We start from the raw sequence: 12288 nt of genomic DNA, 5'->3' as shown, positions 1-12288 counted from the left end.
TGACTAGTGGGCCCTGTCTGTCAGTGACTCAGCTAACTAACAGGATTAAATTAACACTAATTAACTGTCAGTGGGGCCTCGGCCCACATGTCAGTGACTAAACTAATTAAAATTAGTTAGTATTAATCCTAAACTAAATAACAGGTCGGCCCCACCTGTCATAGGCTCAGGGGGAGGTCAACCTGGGCCCCACGGGGTCAAACAGGGTCAACTTGCCGGCGAGGCCAGACGCGGCGGAGCAGCGCGGGTTTTGCACTCCGGCGACCAAAAGGACGGCGGAGACCATCTACGTGATGCGGTGAGGGAGCCGCGTCGAGTGGTGGCAGTGGGTGGAGCTGGGGTGGCCGGAAACGTCACCGGCGACGAGTTTGGCGGCGGCCGGAGCTCGGGTAAGGTTGAACTAGTCACTAGGGTGCACGGGGAGGCGCGTGGTTTGGTGCGTTGAGCTCCTGGGGGTGCGGTAGGGCTAGTGGACAGGGTGGCATGGCCATTGGGTGGCCGGAGCCTCGTCGGCGACGAGCTCCGCGGCGGTGCGTGCGGGTGAGCTACGTGCTGTCACTACGGGGCTCGAGAGAGGGAACGAAGAGGGTGGGGAGGTGGCTAAGCTCACGGGGGTCACGTCGAGGCAGTCGGCGAGGTCGGGGACGAGCTGATGCGGCGGGGACGGCGAAGGGGATCTCCGGTGGCCGGAGTTGAAGACGAGCTCGGTGCAGCGTCTCCGGGGCGAGCGAGCGCTCGGGGCTCGGCCTACTCGATGTAATCGACAACGGCGGAGCTCGTGGACACGATGGCGCGGCGCGAGGACGACGGAGGGCGCGGCTACCACGACAGTGTGGCGACAGGGGCGTCGGCCATGGTGGGGAACGGCGAGGAAGAGAGACAGGGGGAATGGCGTGTCCAGGGGCTTCAGTGCGCGACGTGGAGGCGTCCAGACGTCCAGGGGCGCGGGCGGCAAGCAGGTGGCGCCGTGGCGAGCTCAGGCACGCCGGCGTCACCTCCCTGCCTGCCTGGAGGGGAAGAAGCAGCTGGCTGGCGCGGACCAGCACAGTGCTAGGCCGCCAGGTGGGCCGGCTGGTGGGCTAGGTGGGCTGCGCCAGGTAAGTTCCTCTCTCTCTCTTTCTTTCTGTTTTTTTATATTTATTCTATTATTTCTGTAACTTCAGGGCTTTATTAAAATGCCAGGGCATTTCCAAAAATCATAAAATTAATCATGGCTATTGCTTAGAATATATCCAACAGCAAACATTTCAGTTTATGATTATTTGAGCATTTAAAATATTTTATAGCATTTAAATGCCCAAATGCAAATACTATAAGAATTAATCAATGACCTTAAGATGTCCTAGAAAAATGTGCACCATTTTTGTCAAAGGTTTTTAACCCAAAACAAAAAGGGTGGGCTTTTTAGAAGGGCATTTCAGGTTCATTGAAAATGTTTTTAATAAACCCTAGTTGTTCAGGGGGGGGTGCTGGGGGTTCTGTCATCCCCATTTCAGTTTTCTGGGAATTTAAGCATGATGCACATGTTCAACCAATCCTAATGCATGACTAACACAGGGATGTGACACCATCCTCGGTGTATTACACTGTCAGCTACGTTAGCCCGGCGGGTGGCCGGGTGGGCCTAATAAGTCAAAACGGTTGTTTTCATGAGCAAATCAGGCGATCGGTGCTCTCCGTTACTTGTTAGGCGCAAAGTTGATGGTTGTGCTCTTCGTTACTTGCTCGTGAGTTGTGTGAAAAGTGATATCAAGTTATTACCCTATCCTCAAATGTGATGGTTTTAGTAAATACGTCCTTCGGCTCCGAGCAACGCTCAAAACTATCCATAGTGGGGAGTAACTTAAAGTAGTAAAATGCATATAGGAAAATACATAGGAGCTTCTGGGTGCTCCACACCCCTAGACAATATTAAATGTAAAGAATACAAAAAAAAATCTGAAATTTGGGGATATCAAACCTGGGTTCTCAATCTACTCCCGTGTGAAATTTTATGTAAAAATACCAGAAAACGTATCTGTGGCGAAGGAAATACTGTCCGAACAAAAATCTGTCCAAACAGTTTTTTTCTATACATAGGATTTTTTCTGTCTCTTTTGTCACGAATACGTTCCTCGGTATTTTTTCACGAAATTTCACATGGGAGTAGATCGGGACCCACCTCCTGCCGCGGACTCCTACAACTGCGCCGGCGACCGGAAGGGCGAAGGGCCAGCGAGGAAGTGGTGAACATCCGTCTTATTTCAAGTTTTTAGATGTAGTTTGAACTTGTCCACTGTATTATGCGTATTATGTGAACTTTGGCTATCTTTTGAAGATCCGGTTGTGATCTTTTGATGAACCGAATGTGCATTTGTATGTCGGCTCATTATCTGCGTAGTTATTATTTGTATGGTTTAGTATGAATACGGAAGATGAAATATGAGATACACGGGTGTGGAGGCGCGGATATAAATAATATGGTTTAGTATGAATACGGAAGATGAAATATGATATACACGGGTGTGGAGGCGCGGATATAGGGAGTGCCCGGTCAGTGTCCGCAGGCCGACCGGGCGTGTCCACGGACATATAGGAGGCCGGATTTGCCAAGTCCGGCTGTAGATGCTCTAACATATGTGTGGTGTTATCCAACACTTCATTTATCAGGTTATAGACTCATCTTGTTTTGTTATGTGTGATGTTACCCATAACATGACTAACTACATATGTTACTCAAAGCATCTCTCCTCTTATTAAATCATTGCCACATAAGCAAATTTGTCGAATTAGACTCTAGTTACTGTTGAAGTTAATCCCATTATGGGCAGTCTAAACGTCACAAAGAGCCCGTGGTTTCGACACCGAAGAGCCTGTGGCGTTTCGGCTCCAAGCCACGGCGGTTTCTGACCACGCGGATTGTGTCATGCACTTTTGCTGAACTAAGGGTACAGGCAATGTTGAGCGAAACAAAAGCCACATGGCCTAACACCACATGTTTTTTCCACCCTATATACTTGCTCTGAAAACACCATAGCTCCACAGTAGGTGACAAGGCTTCCTGCAAATTCTTTCAGCCTGTGGGAAAGATGGCAAATTTTACCCATAGCAAATTCCAAGTCAATCTCATCGGAACACTACTTGCAAGACCCTTGAGAGAATAGGCTACCGCAAAAGCCTAGTCTTGCAAGAATAAAACTACAAAAACTAAATCTCTCTGTCAGCAACGCAAAAAAAAAAAAAAAAAACTTTCTCTTTTCTTTTGGCAAACAGCAATGCAGAAAAACAAGTTGATGCGCGTCACACGACACGAGGATAACCATCTGCCAAAACCAACATCATCTTCAGGTCCTTAAGCCCAATCCAATGCTGTTTCTTGGTACAGGAAAGGGTAAATTTACTTTGCAAATTTGTAAAAGATGGCAATCGAATCATTTCAGTAAACTCGGACTTTGGATGAAAGATCAACTACCAGGCGAGTAGGCGACTATACCAAGATGCTGGGCAGGGGTGAGGGGAGCGAGGAGGATCAATTACCAAGATGCAGGTCCTTAAGCCCAATCTAATGCTGTTTCTTGGATAAAAGATCAATTACCAGGATGCAGCATTCAGTCCTGGACTCCCCCAGGGGCCAGGGCTGATGAGGATCAGTAGCAATAAACTTGAGCCTGATAGAAAATAACAGAAACCTCTCCTTCCTAGCTAAAAATGCATAGGGGCCTAGCCTGTAGGTTGACCTTTGTAAGAATCAAACAGATTCTGTATGAACACTCGAAGAAAACTAAATCAGCAATCAAACATCTCGCGCTTTTCTATATGATAACTGATAAGACATTGAAGTTTCCGACACAGGGATGTGTTCCTAGCACAGCTTTGGCAGAACAAAGCCATAAACAATTGTGCTTACCAGCTGTCTCCAGGTACAAATTCAAAGTCATATTATTTGCATCCCTCCACATAAGAAATTTTCCACAGTGCATTCTTTTTGCATCTAAAAGCATCTCTTGCAGTTTTAACAGGAGCAACTTCATAAGGTACTGGAATTACAGAGGAACCTTAGACTAGAAAAAAGAGCAGGTCTATGCGGAAGACAGTGCAATCATTTGACATCAACATTGCCTGCAAAACAAGCACAAGACACTAAGAACAGCGCAATCTTCAGGCATCAACCGTGTCTATAACTGTTCGAAGGGGTCGGCCACTGACAAATCATGGATATGCCTGAGGAGATGAATCGCAGTATTGCGATATCTGCTCCTGAATTCAAATTGGGCATCTCGAGAAGCTCTGTTTTCCACTCGTAGCAGCGTGTGTTGGTAAGCCAGCGATACATCGTTTTTGGCACCATATATTCCTTCAAATTCAATTTCTTTTAGCGCCTTTGCATTCAAAACAAAGAACTTGGCAAACTCAAGCTGTTTATCATGGCCCACGAATGTTTCAAACACCACTGTTTTGAGATGGGTTTGAAGGCATTCAATTGGATATAGTCGTCGGTCATACTGAGGCTCGATTTTGGCATCCATCTCGTAGTGTTTGTGAAACTGCAAAATGGATATTAAGATTCTGTCAAGCGTCTCAGCTGTTACAAACAAGATGTCAATAAAATGTCAAGAAGTTATAAAGCAAGCAAAGATGAGCACTCACAATGATATAGAGCTTCTCGAGACAGGGGAACCTCCTAAGGATATTAAGAACTCCGTCCAATTCATATCCAGAACACCTGAGAGCCAAAATCTTCACGGTGTGCATCGAGTTTGCCAAGTCGGCTGAACTTACTCCCTGAAGAAAACAACAATGAACATGGAAAAATAATTATCTCCGTGTAGGAAACTAGGAATGCCAAATGCAAGGTTCAAGGATGCTGCTGGTGCTACCTGGGAGACTAGGAGGAGCTTGGAGACGACAGGTAACAAAGGGCCCAATATCTCCAATTTAGGCGCAGAAATTACCCGGATAGTACCACAGTTTTCTCGGCAACCAAAAGGTATTAGTAACCTCACAAGGCGAGGCACATCCTCGATGACCAGCTCTGCTCTACCAGAGGTGTTACGGAAGCATATACTCCTAAGAGTCGGCGAGCGAACATGGAGGCAACGCGTACCAAGAACGTTGGACATGTGTAAGCTCTCCAAGGCACGGCAAGCAGGGAGCAGTCCACGGAAGACGTCCACTGAGATGTAAACGGAGATCAAGGAGAGACGCTGGAGGAGGTCAAAGCCCATGGACGGCACCATCTCTCGGGGCAAATCACAACAGCTGATCTTGGCAACTAGGAGGGTAGGCGCAGAGCGGAGCGCCGATGGCGGCAGCGGGTTTCTCCCCGGATTACGTTCATCGCAGAACGCGTAGCCGACATCGAGCTCCTGAAGCTTGGCGAGGGCTCGGGAGAGGAACCAGGTCTCCGCCTGGTCGTGGAGGTCGCCGGGGCAGAGGCCGTGGAAGCAGAATCGGCAGGCGGGGCCAGGATGCTTGGAGATTACCTTGGAGGCGGCATCGGGGAAGACGGAGGAGGTGCGGATGGGGACGCCGGGGCCGGGGTGACGGGTGCGGACCTCGAGGTTGAGAGGCGCGGAGGCCCATAGGGGGCGCCATCGGCGGGAGAAGATCTGCGTCCGGCCGCCGTCCTTGGTGGGGAGGAGGGAGATGATGGTGCAGAGGACGGCATCGGGGACCCTGCTGATGTAATCCGCGGCGCTCTCGTCGGAGTCGCCGCACCGCGCCGTCTTCGCTGCGGTCCCATGGGATTCCCCCTGGTTGGCCACGGGCGCTGCGGCGGCCTCCATGGCCGGCGGCTAGCGGGACGGCAGATTTGGCCGCAATGCTCCTGGCCGCCGGCGCACTCGCACGGATGGGGAAATGGGGAATGGAGTGGGGAGGTAGGGAGTGAATCCAGAAACAAGCATAGCAGGAGCCACCCAGCCTCCTCACCGCTCCGGATTCCTGGCCGTCGGATCTTTGTCTTGATGCGTTCTTGGCCGTATGATCTCGCTCGGGAGAGATCTGGCCGTTGGATCAAACCGGATCACTGCTACAATGAATAGTAGCTTCCATCCGTTTTTTCTTAATGGTTTTGTTTACTCCGGAATTACTTTGCTGCCTCGCTGATGCGTGGGGTCGATTCCTGGTGGGCCGCACCTATCTGTTGCCGTGGCTGGCATGGTGTCTTGTGTGCCCCGTCGTCGCCCTCCAACAGTAAAAGATCTTGTGCCACCGCCTGTGATTTCGTAACCCCGTCGAGGGTATTTTCGTCTTTCCACCTTTTGCCCGTGTGCGTGGTTGCCCGTGGTTGGATGAGGAGAGAGGGGGCGTGCCTAACGCACTCACGAAACTCTCTCGCTCGCCCAGCTTTTCCCTCTCTCGTACTCTACTTCTCTCGCTCGAACCCCACTGTTGCCGCCTTGATCGCCGGCCGATTCCGGCTGCTCCGGTGAGCTGCGGCGCCACCCAACACACACATGGCTACTCCTCGACGAGCTCTACTAGCTTCACTCGCCGATCTACTTTTCCTCGCCTCCTGTGGTCGCCCCCATCGATGTACCTTGCCAGGTTTTCGGTGGTGGAGGTGGGCCTCGCCTCCGACGGCCACCTGCTCGTTGCCCCGGTCATCTCCGCCCCTTGGTGCTCCTGGATGTGCTATTCATCACCTCCTCGCCTCCTTGGCGCTGTGCGTCGGCGATTCACGTGCGGCTGAAGCCGCCGCCGCTCCTCGACCCCAGGCCCTCATCGTATCCACCTCCCCTTCTAGGCGCCGGATCTGGTGCCTAATGCCGCCATCTCGCAAGTCACCAAGTTGCCACCGAGGACGCTGCGCTGGACGGTTGGAGGTCGAGTTCGCCTCGGCCACTAAGTTGTTTGGTTGTGGGGGAACACAGAATGCCTCCTTTGAGCATTGGATGCAGAGACAACGAGGACCTCAAGGACGAGGACCTCAAGGTAAGCCCCGGTGAATATCTGCTTGCTTGGTGTTCACTTTGTTTTTTGTCAACTGACATACTTGTATGCTGCAGTGAGATGGATGTCGTCTCAGTCTCCATGGTGCTCAATAGGAGGAGGAAGAGGTGCCGGTCCATAGGGCAGATTTGTGGGTGAGCTCCACTATACGATGTACTTCACAGACTGTATGGATGTTGTTAGTGTTTGCGTGATGAACGGGGGGTGGATGTTTGTATGACGAATTTATGATGATTTAGATTGGAAAGGAAGATTAATATATGAAATATTTGTGCTCTGTTATTTACTTGGTAATTTGTTTATCTTTTATTTGAAATTTAGCTCGAACCAACTATAGCAAGTCTAGTTGTAAGTGTTCAATCTGACTATTTGATGTTGCACAGATATGGGGCTAGACATGGGATGTGCTTGGCCGTGTCCTTTCTTCGACTATGCACCTTTGCGACCACTTGAGCAGCAGTGCAGTACCATGGCCCAGTGATCTCCTTAACTTGCCTAGAAAAGTGAGCTCCCTAATTTGGCTAGAACAGAGGGCACCATGCCTGCTCATCCCTAATTCTGCAGTACAGTAGTACACACCGAGTGCCTCCATAGGAGTCTATAAAAATACCATAAAAGTATTTTTAATATAGTTATATTACAAGGTATTCCATCAATTTTTTGTTTTGGACATACTTATGGTTTTCTCTTCTAATTGTGTCTTAATCTTGAGCTTTTGGTACACTGTTTGGGATTAGATGATGATTATGAATGTGGGCAATCTATTTCTTGATCGTGTCTTTGGTGCATGTACCAATTACAATATTGGCATGGTTGCATCTTTCTTTATATTCATTTAGATGCTTTGTTCACTGCAGAGAGCTCGCTACTAGGAAAAGAGCTATAACCAATATGGACATTAATGGCACACCCTGAATGTGATGCGTCATTAGTGTCCTCATTACTAATAGCGCACCAGACACACGGTACGCCATTACTAGCCAATTTTATTTTTTATTTTTCCAAAACTATTAATGGCGCACCAGCGCACAGTGCGACATTAATAGTTTTAACTAGTAATGGCGCACCACACACAAGGTGCGCCATTACTAACAATTTTTTTTCCAAAACTAGTAATGGCGCACCACAACCAAGGTGCGCCACAACTAACAATTATATATTTTTTGTTTTACGAAACTAGTAATGATATTTCTTCTATTCTAGTCCTCATGAATATTTATTTATGTGTTTATTCTGATATTGAATTTCTAACTCACAAAAAGTATTGAATTTATTAATATTTTTTGTACTCATGAATATTTTTAAATTTCATGGGCACTTTTTGAATTCATGAATATTTTTTCAAATTTGATGATATTTTTTCACATTCATAAAATGTTTTACCAATTCACAAATGAATGGAACTAAAATTCCAAAAAAAATTGATGATATTTTCAAATAACAAATTTGGTGATATTTTTTCATATTTATAAATATTTTCAAATAACAAATTTGATGATATTTTTTCACATTCATAAATGTTTTCAAATTTGATCATCATTTTCTAAAAAATATTAGATGCAACTAAAAATCCAAAAAAGGTTAGTAATGGCGCACCAGGGACCCCTAGGAGGTGCGCCATTGCTAACCTTTCCCCCTCGCTAGATCCCCCTCGCCCGCTCTCGCTCTCCACCGCCGCCGAGCAAACCCCCCGCGCCCGCTCTCCCACCGCCGCCGACGCCCCCCGCACCCGACGACCCCCGCGCCCGCTCCGCCACCGGAGTCGCCGCCGGAGCACTAGGAGGAGGAGTCCTTCTTCTTCCTCTAGCCGTCGCCATCTCGCGGTCGCCAACGTCTCTCCGGTCCACCCCGGCCTTCACCGAGCCTGCCACGATCTCCGCGGTGAGTCCCTCAGCCGTTCCCCCCCTCGATCCGCCTCCATAGGCCGCCGTAAGCCACCGCCGTCGACCTCGCGCTCACCCCATAGTCGGCCCGTGTGCCCCGGGCTCCTTTGCCGCGCCCCGGCGCACACCCTCCCCGCTGCTCCTGCCCTTGGGCACGCATCCGCCTACATGCCCCTGGCCATCCCTTGCCCGTGCTCGTCCGCCCGTTGTCGCTCGCGTGCGCCCGTGCTGACTGTTGTCGCGCCGCCCCCGCTGCTGCTGTTGCTCCGCTGACTGCACTACTGCTGCTATTGATGTTCGCTGCTTGGTCGCTGCTTGCTGCTGCCTTGGCGTTGCTCTTTCCCGCTGCTGATGCTGCTCTCTGTTGTCGCCACACTACTGCTCTGCCTGTTGCTTGCTAGTTGCCCTTCCAACCCGATTCCATTCCATCTGGTTACGCCGCTGTGCTACTGATGCTCGATTAATTGAAGTCCCCTGTCTGCATCCTCCCTTGTTAACGATCTGGAGGGATTTGGTGCCATTTCCATGGGTAATAATCACTTTTTGATCGAGGTAGTAATCGTCGGCTGGCCCCGTCATGTTCTTCCACCCCCGGGAACACAACACTCATCTTTTTTATTAGTTTCTTTTTGTTTGCACCGTTCAGGTCCACTCCTTTGTACCCAAAGGTCCACTGCTTTTTCATATTAGCAAACACCTGTAAGTATGTGCCTGGTTAAAGTTTAATCTAATCATCGTTGCCCACCAATGCATGATATGGGCATATCACCACCACCACAAGAGAACACTAGGATTATCGTATTCTGTTTTAGCCATTTTAGCTAATGCGGGAGAATAATATTATGTGTCAAACCGAGAGTGAGCGTCGTACTGTCATGGGAAGGATTTACTAGGAGTGGCTATTAAGTTGGTGCTTGACACTTGTGGGTGCAATTGCAAAGCTTTCCCCTGTCCATCAATATTATGTGGTGCCTTTTCTTTTCTGAATTTAAAGAGTCCAACTTCAGCACTAATCAGTGCCAACTTCAACCCCTTAGCCAGACAACAAGTGGATTCCACCACCTCCTCATAGGATTAAGCAAAGCCAATTAAGCAAAAAGACAACACCATCATAGATCACACATCCCTCAAGGAAGAACCACTTTCAGCTATCGATGAAGAACCACTTTCCTGCTTGTCTGCAAAGTGGTTGTTGGAGTCCAGAACACTTAAATAGTTAGTCAAATGAATTGCTTGCTTGCTACTTTTTTAGCTACTGTTTTTATTAAATAATTATTGGATTTTATATCATATATATTGCAAGCATGTATTTCATATGTTCTATAGCATTAAGGCTACATAGCATGCCATTTTTGTGCCTTGTATTAATTGCTTTCCCTACATGTTTGCAGGTTTAAGTGAAAAAAGAGGAAGAAAGGAGAATCAGGGTAGGGTTTCATGGCTAGAAGATATATTGCTGGGTTTCGTCTCCGACCATCGTGTCGTGATGATATTGGGGGGTTTTGTCTCCGACCATCGTGTCATGATGATATTGTGGGGTGTTGTGGGGTTGCAGCGGGGTGGGGGTGGGATAATGATTTTGCAGGTACCCCGAGAGGCCCTTGAGTTTGCCGGAATGTCGATTAACTTCCGTTCTGGCAAATTCAGGTACTCCATATGTCCTATTTTCAGCAAAGGTCATGCTGAAATTTTCCGTGAATTTTAGCATGACTTTGCTAAAAATAGGACATATGGGGTACTTGCGACTAATGCATGGGCCTGGGTATCTTAGTACTTAATTAAGTAGGATCAACTGACTCTTGTGTTATACATATAGAAGTGTGATATCAACTCATAGTTATTACTAATGTCAAGAGATGATGTAGTTTTGAATTATGAACATAGGAAATGTCGTCATCGGACGACAAAAATCTCCCGGGGGTGTGCGGCTGCTGCCACGACGATTGAGGTCTGTGCGACAGGCCTCACCTGGACGATGATCGGCGCTTCAGCATTAAGCTCGAGGAGACCTTCGAAGTTGAAACGGTACACAACGACGACAAGCGTTTTTTTCATAAATAAGCATGACTTCAACTATTTCAACGTGTAATTTTCATCTTTTACAATTTGAGTATAGTTTATCCCATGCCATGCAAGACGCTATGTCTTGGAGAGGATGGATTTTGAAGACCATGAAAGTTATTATGAAACAAAGAAAATTCACCTCAGGACTCATCATGATGTGGATTTTGAAGTAATCTGTATAATTCTGGGAGGGTAACCCATTTTGGTTGCAAAAATTGGGAAGCATTTTGCAAGATGTATGGTTTTGATGAGGGTATGCTTGTCACCATGGATCTTGGTGATCCTGACATCGACCAAGACAATATGGACATTTGGGTCCTTATTGATACGGCTCCAGTTCTATCGCTATGTGAGTTTCTCAAACATAGTTAATTATTAACTAATTTATATTGTTCAGTTCAAAATAGTTGACATCTTATTTCCATTGACAGCTTATTTTCATTCTTCAAAGAATGTGCGGGAGATGGTAGACAAAACCCACTACACCGATTGAGGGAGTCTTGGATTAGGGGGTCTCCAGACAGCCGGACTATATCCTTTGGTCGGACTATTGGACTATGAAGATACAAGATTGAAGACTTCGTCCCGTGTCCGGATGGGACTCTACTTGGCGTGGAAGGCAAGCTAGGCAGTACGGATATGGATATCTCCTCCTTTGTAACCGACCTTGTGTAACCCTAACCCTCTCCAGTGTCTATATAAACCAGAGGGTTTTAGTCCGTAGGACAACAGACAATCATACCATAGGCTAGCTTCTAGGGTTTAGCCTCTCCGATCTCGTGGTAGATCAACTCTTGTAATACTCATATCATCAAGAATAAATCAAGCAGGACGTAGGGTTTTACCTCCATCAAGAGGGCCCGAACCTGGGTAAAACGTCGTGTCCCCTACCTCCTGTTACCATCCGCCTTAGACGCACAGTTCGGGTCCCCCTACCCGAGATTCGCCGGTTTTGACACCGTCATTGGTTCTTTCATTGAGAGTTCCTCTGTGTCGTCGCCGTTAGGCTTGATGGCTCCTACGATCATCGATAGCAATGCAGCCCAGGGTGAGACTTTTCTCCTCGGACAGATTTTTGTATTCGGCGGCTTTGCACTGCGGGCCAATTTGCTTGGCCATCTGGAGCAGATTGAAAGCTACGCCCCTGGCCATCAGGTTAGGTTTGGAAGCTTAAACTACACAGCCGATATCCGCGGAGACTTGATCTTCGATGGATTCGAGCCCTTGCCGGGTGCGCTGCACTGTCACGATGGGCATGATTTAGCTCTGCCGCCGAACAGTGCCCTGGAGGCCGCACCCGCATCTACTCCGACCTTCAATTCGGAGCCAACTGCGCCGACCGAGGGCGGGTGGCTAGACCCCGCCGCGGAGGCTGCAGCCTCAACGGCGGTCGAGCCGAACACCAACC

At 48.4% G+C, this 12288-nt stretch overlaps 1 protein-coding gene across 1 annotated transcript; it reads right to left on the bottom strand.

Moving 5' to 3' along the window:
* Nucleotides 1–3937: 3937 nt before the first annotated feature.
* Nucleotides 3938–5880, bottom strand: LOC123148954 (putative FBD-associated F-box protein At3g50710). The gene is made up of 3 exons (XM_044568480.1): nt 4857–5880; nt 4627–4761; nt 3938–4523 (listed from the first exon to the last, which is right to left on the bottom strand). Exons 1-3 carry the CDS (start codon nt 5763–5765, stop codon nt 4155–4157), a joined length of 1413 nt encoding a protein of 470 aa, XP_044424415.1. The 5' UTR covers nt 5766–5880; the 3' UTR covers nt 3938–4154.
* Between the last annotated feature and the right edge of the window lie 6408 nt (nt 5881–12288).

Source organism: Triticum aestivum, chromosome 7A, assembly GCF_018294505.1.
Source record: "Triticum aestivum cultivar Chinese Spring chromosome 7A, IWGSC CS RefSeq v2.1, whole genome shotgun sequence".
In the NCBI taxonomy this organism is placed as follows: Eukaryota; Viridiplantae; Streptophyta; class Magnoliopsida; order Poales; family Poaceae; genus Triticum; species Triticum aestivum.
The sequence above is the reverse complement of the archived record's forward strand: the minus strand, read 5'-3'. Positions and strand labels throughout refer to the sequence as shown.

What these genes read in the sequence shown, in the direction of transcription:
- LOC123148954 (XM_044568480.1), bottom strand. Translation starts at nt 5,765, where the DNA reads ATGGAGGCCGCCGCAGCGCCCGTGGCCAACCAGGGGGAATCCCATGGG. An exon ending in AGCTCCTCCTAGTCTCCCAG is followed by an intron (nt 4,762 to 4,856) that starts GTAGCACCAGCA and finishes TGTTTTCTTCAG; the next exon opens with GGAGTAAGTTCAGCCGACTT. An exon ending in TCGAGAAGCTCTATATCATT is followed by an intron (nt 4,524 to 4,626) that starts GTGAGTGCTCAT and finishes TCCATTTTGCAG; the next exon opens with TTTCACAAACACTACGAGAT.